This window comes from Helobdella robusta (genome assembly GCF_000326865.2).
Source record: "Helobdella robusta unplaced genomic scaffold HELROscaffold_1, whole genome shotgun sequence".
NCBI classification, from domain to species: Eukaryota; Metazoa; Annelida; class Clitellata; order Rhynchobdellida; family Glossiphoniidae; genus Helobdella; species Helobdella robusta.
The window spans coordinates 12,942,263-12,943,795 of record NW_008703570.1 but is presented as its reverse complement, the minus strand read 5'-3'; the positions used below and the strand labels follow the sequence as shown (position 1 = coordinate 12,943,795).

The 1,533-nt window shown below is 28.4% G+C and overlaps 1 protein-coding gene across 1 annotated transcript; it reads right to left on the bottom strand.

Annotated features, from left to right (window-relative positions):
• Nucleotides 1–1,533, bottom strand: HELRODRAFT_159790 (hypothetical protein; the record flags this gene model as incomplete). Its single annotated transcript, XM_009011633.1, has 5 exons — nucleotides 1–29; nucleotides 292–369; nucleotides 483–647; nucleotides 790–922; nucleotides 1,531–1,533. The coding sequence occupies 5 exons, from the start codon at nucleotides 1,531–1,533 to the stop codon at nucleotides 1–3; spliced, it is 408 nt and encodes a 135-aa protein (XP_009009881.1).

The following is a 1,533-nucleotide window of genomic DNA, read 5'->3' as shown; positions in this document are numbered from 1 at the left end:
CTAGCCTGTTATCACTTTCTTTATGAACTCTGTAGAGGAAAAAATTATTACAAATCAAAATGTATCAAAACATATAAAAGTATACCATCCTCTTGGAAAGTATCATAGCGAAAGAGAGAATAGTGATGATGCTAACTAACATCAATGGCAATTGGAGAAATAAAAATAATAATAATATTGGCATCAACAAAGATGAATCTTCATATTGAATAATGTTGATACTAACAATTATAATAATAAGAAGAAAAATAAAAAAGAAAAACAGCAACAACAATAAAAATAGTGATGTACCTTCATAGTTTACATTTCCTTGCGCATCTTCGTGACCTTGGAGAAGTTCATTGACTTCATCATCCGTCAACCTTTCACCTGATTACCAAAGATATCAAATATATCAAATTGGAATAAAAAATTCAATATTTTTAATCAAAAATATCATTTTAAATGAAATTTTTTTTGATAGAAAAAATTCTAAAAAATACCTAAATTAGTCAGAAGGTGGCGCAATTCGGCAGAGTGTATGGTTCCATTTTGATCCTTATCAAAAACTCTAAATCCTTCAATAAAATCTTCAACTTTTGGGGCCTCCTTATTTTTACTGATTGTCACCAGAATAGGCAAAAATGTTTCAAAAGAGATTCGACTTTCTGTATATAACAAAAGAGCAAAAGTGGATATGAATTAGAAATTTTGACGTAAAGAGATGTAAGATGCTCTCTTGCCTTTTATTTCATTTCGTTTTAAAAACTTCATATTCATAATGAAAATATGTCACCCCAACAAACTGACCAGGTTCTTTATTGAAGCTACATTTCTTGACTTCAGCTTCTGTTGGATTCTGCCCCATGGCCCTTAAAACTTCCCCCAACTGATTGACAGCTATTTTGCCATCCCCTTTGTTGTCAAATAGAGAGAATGTTTCCTGGAATTCTAAAGAGAATATAGGTACATTAGAAAAGAATACAATTTAATTAGAATTATTTATTGTTTATGATTAAAATAAAACTGAAGAATGGAATAAAAAAGTCCGAATAATAACGAATGGAGACTATAAAAGTATAAAATAAACAAGGATTAATTGATATTGTTTACGATTATATTTCACAGCATCATAAATAATCAATTCAATTAGTTGTGTACCCTCACTATAAATGAAAATTATATTTAAAAAATTAAACTCAATTTTAACGCCAAGTTTTTAAAGTTTTAAACTTTTCCTAATTTAAATTTCATTTCAATGACAATAATTGAATAATTCATAGAAAATTTGATTAACCACTCAATTGATCTTCTGAAAACTGCGTCTGTGGCAAAAAAATAAATATAAAAACAAATTAAATTAAATAATTAAAATTTAAAAACAATGGAATGTGTGGAGGCAGCAGGAATTCAGCGCCAGCCAGGGCGGAACTAATTTTTAAGCGTAACAAAACAGAAAAAAAATCGCAAAAACAACACAGAAAGTTGCAATCATCAATAAATAACACATTTATGAAATAAAATTTAGGCAAAAAAAGTGATTTAGCTCACCAT